General features: G+C 59.1%; 1 protein-coding gene across 1 annotated transcript in view; it reads right to left on the bottom strand.

Annotated features, from left to right (window-relative positions):
• The window catches only part of SLC7A9 (solute carrier family 7 member 9), a 19363-nt gene extending 15917 nt beyond the window's left edge, over positions 1 to 3446 (bottom strand). Inside the window, exons 1-5 of the mRNA XM_077754643.1 lie at positions 3351 to 3446; positions 1344 to 1491; positions 834 to 1076; positions 348 to 473; positions 16 to 115 (exon numbers count right to left, since the gene is read on the bottom strand). Coding sequence (XP_077610769.1) covers positions 16 to 115; positions 348 to 473; positions 834 to 1076; positions 1344 to 1491; positions 3351 to 3446 — 713 coding nt within the window. The remainder of the gene's footprint in view (positions 1 to 15; positions 116 to 347; positions 474 to 833; positions 1077 to 1343; positions 1492 to 3350) is intronic.
• Between the last annotated feature and the right edge of the window lie 541 nt (positions 3447 to 3987).

Consider the following 3987-nt stretch of genomic DNA (forward strand, 5'->3'; position numbering starts at 1 on the left):
CTCAGAGCGCCTTACCATCCGTCGTATGCCCAGAGGCCATTATAAAATGCCAGACTGATGGCTCCCACAGACAGTTTTGTGCCCTCAAAAGAATTCTCAAAATTCCTTGTGTTTCCTGTAATGAAGCCAGATAGCAGATGGTGGGTGTCAGAGGACCACACTGGGACCCTGCATCGTCCCCATGAGACAGAAGGACACGAACCGTGGCCTCAGGCTATCAGACAAGCTCTGAAAAGCAGGGAAACCACAGGCGCTTTCTGCTGAGCTCGTGCCAGCTGGCTTCCTGAGACACAGGCCTCAGAGCACAGCCTGAGTGCCACCCACCCTCCCCTCCAGCCGCCGGTCACCTTGGGCCAGGAGGACCAGCCCGCTGATGATGATGATGGCCACAATCACCAGCTTGGCCCCCGTGAACACGTTCTGGACGTAGCTCCCAAGCCGCACGCTCAGCGAGTTCACCGTGGTGATGAGCACTGGAAAGGGCCAGAGTGGGGGGCACATCATGTGTCCCTGGGCTCAGCACCCCCCTCCTTTCCCCGGGGTCTCCTGTCCCCCCATCCTGCCCTCTCCACCACCTCATCCATCAAGTGTGCTCAGCGGGGGCCTCTGGGTCCTAGGAAGGGGGAAGCAGCCAGTCCCCAGGTGAGCCCTACCTTGAGGGACAGCCCACCTCCAGAGATCCGCGCCCCCACCAGACGCTGCCCTGCTTCTCACCAGTGCCTCCAGGCCCACCAGCCTCTTTCTGGGCGTGGTGGAGCCGAGGCCAGTCTCCCCACGTCCCCCGTGCCGAGTCTTTCTTGCCCCAGCCCGGGGTGTCACACTCGGGTACTCACGGATGGCCGCGGCAGCCAGGCATTTCACGACAGCCTGAGGGGGACTGCAGCCTGAGTAGAAGGGCGCACAGACGTACTCAGAAAAGCTGAGGCAGATGATGGCAAAGGATGTGGGCTTTATGACAAACAGGCTGGTCCAGGAGAAGAGGTAGGCAGGGATGGGCCCGAAGGCCTCCATCAGGTAAGGGTACTCGCCGCCCGACTTGGTGATCATCGTGCCAAGCTCTGCAAAGCACAGGGCACCTGGAACACAGAGGGGGGGTCCCCTCAGGCCCCTGGTGAGGAGTGGCCCTGGTTGCCCCCGCCCCTCTGGGGCCACGCCCATGCAGGCCGCCGTGGCTTTCCCAGCAGACCATCCTGCTCTTTCCAGAGCGGCCCAGTTTACCCCTGGTCGCCCATGGGCATTGAAAGGAACCCGGGCAACAGCAAGGCCAGGACACAGATGGTGCTCACACAGCCCGTCCCCACCTTCTGCAGGGAGAGCTCGCCAGGGAGGGGCGTCTTTGTTACCCAGTGTTGCCAGGACCCCACAGGCCGCCCATATGATGAGACAGGGCCCCACGGTTCCCGTGTTGCTGAGCACAGACTTGGGGGAGATGAAGATCCCAGAGCCGATGATGGTGCCCACGATGATGCAGATGCCGCTGAGTAGGCCCACCTTGGGTGTGGGGGAGGGGGAGGGGCGTTAGTGTCCCCACCGGGGACACGGGTGGCCCTCTCCCCCCTCCCCCTCAGCGAAGCTGGCACAGCCCGGGTGAAGGCGCTTCTGGCCTGTGCTGTTGCAGCGGCAACACCGGGCTTTGCTTACATCAAGTCGGTTCATCCTCACCACGGCCTCATGACCCCCATTTGACAGAGGGGAAAACAGAGGCACAGAAAGGTTCTGTTAGTGTCCAGGGACATACAGCCAGAGTGGGCAGACCTGGCTCAGATTCCAGTCTCCCAGCCTCCACTCTTATGACAAAGGGGCCCAGATGGTAAAGGCTGATTTAGCAAATGATGAAGTCAGGGTTTGGGGTCCAGGCAGGGGCCCTGGCCTCACGGGGGCAGAGGTGGGGGCAGGGGGAGAAACATAGGCCTCTAGGGGCAGAAACATTTGGGGGCTGTGAACTTTTGCTGAAGCCATCTTGCAGGGTATGAGCTTCATGCCACCCCGCCCCGCCTCAGACACGTACCATCGAAATCTGTTCCTATGAAATTTAAGAGCAGGCAAAACTAACCTACAGGAAGAGAAACCCAGGGCTAGGGGGGAGTCCACCTGGAAAGGGGCAAGAGGGAATTTTCTAGGGTGATGAGTTTGTCAACACCCATCAAACCGAACACTGAAGATCCGAATTCTATGCGAATCGAGAACTTCTCTGAAGAGAGACAGTGTGTGAGTCGGGCCTCTACGTATCACGTCAGCCCTCAGGAGCCACCGGGCCTGACTTCTGGAGTCCAAGGTGAACAGGCACGTGCTCGCCGGTCGGGGCAGAGGCTGCGCTCAGGGGTTGAGCCCAGGAACAAGGAAGTCCCCAGCTGTGGCTTGCCAGCAAGGGTCACATGCAGTCGGGGTGGGGCCCGGGAGCAGGGTCAGCTTCCGTTCTGGCCTTGGGGCCGTGGGCACTAGTGGGATAGTCTCAGCTTTTCTCCCCTGATGGCCCATGTGGCTGACCAGCCCTGGGTCCTCTGAATTCACCCCGAAGCCGCCCGAGTTTAGGAATGACTTGAGGACCACCTGGGCTTAGCTCTGTGCTTTTCAGCAGGCAGCAGCACCCGTTAGCCGGCTCCTAGGGACCCCGGATCCCAGGCCGGCCTACAGTCAAGCCGAGCTGTCCCCCAAATCCCTCCTCCATCCCCTCTGCCGTCGGGCATGGGAGCTCTCAGAGGCTCTGCCTGGAGCTCGGCCCACTAGTTGGGCCCTCAAAGCCATCCTGATCTTGTTCTGGAACTTTCTGTCCTCATCCTGGGAGTTTGAAGCTGTCCTTCATGCCCATCCACCTGCACCGAGCTCCTCTGTTCTGTCTCTACTCCTCCCACCCCCCCCCCGCCAAACTCCCCTTCCCTGCAGCTCTGTTGCCAGCCCCACGTGACACTGGCCCCCTCTAGGGCTCATGACTACATACATTCCATCTCGGCTCATTCGTGTCACACCCACGTCACACGTGCCACCCTGCTAGAGGAGATGCAGAAGGAGTTTCCTATCGCTAAAGGAATACGAGGACACACAAGGGGCAGATTCTTGGTGAAGACACCAGAGAGGGGACTCCAACATCAGAAAGTCCTCTCTGACCATCCCCATGAGGCCATCGGTCTGGGCAAACACCAGCCCCTCTGGGTACCCGCCAGGCACACAGAAGCACATGCATTAACCTCGTGAGAAAATGCTGAGTTCACTGACCAGGGGGAAGGAGGTACGTCCAGAGAATTGTTCACTTAGAGATGCGCTTTACAATGCAGATCAGCAGGGACTTCACCCGGGGTGGCTCCTTGCTGCACTTGACCCGGGAAGGGCTGGTGCCAGGGGTCCAACCTTACCTCCTTCTGGAGAGTCGTGGTCTTGGGTTCCTTACTCTGGATACTCTGGACCGACTTCTCATCTTCTCTCCGGTTCCTCAGGCTTGTCCCCTCCATGTTCCCCTCCTGCCGCTTCTGAGATGGCCGCAAGGAGGGCCTGGGCCTTGACTTAGCAGATGCTCTAGCGGACAAGATCCAGACACGGGCTCAGCGAGGGTCCCCCTCCGCAGACCCTCCTGGCCTGTGGGGCCCAACTTCAAAAGCAGATTAGTAGCTACTATGCTACCGGTCCAGGGTAGATTCTGGGGATAACACCGGTCCTGACCGCTGTTGATGCTGTGGAGAAGGGGGCTCCCGGGCTCTTTTCCACGGCACCCCCAACCAGTCAGCTTCTGCTTGTCAGCAACGACACACTCGAAAGTCCTTCTAACTTCCAACACCTTTTTCTCCGAAAGTAAAAAGAAGTATTTTAAAACATACTGGAATATATTTGGTGGAACCAAGCCCAAGGAAAGAAAGCTTTCCCCGTAATTGCTGTCCAAGAGCAAAGGCGCCTGGCGGGGAACAGACCCAGTGCTTTCGCAGTGAGTGAGACGGGGCATGAAATGCCGAGGAGATTCAGCTCAAGGCTGACTACTTGGCGGCCATTTCCTGTCCC

Source organism: Crocuta crocuta, unplaced genomic scaffold (assembly GCF_008692635.1).
Source record: "Crocuta crocuta isolate KB4526 unplaced genomic scaffold, BGI_CrCroc_1.0 scaffold121, whole genome shotgun sequence".
Classification (NCBI taxonomy): Eukaryota; Metazoa; Chordata; class Mammalia; order Carnivora; family Hyaenidae; genus Crocuta; species Crocuta crocuta.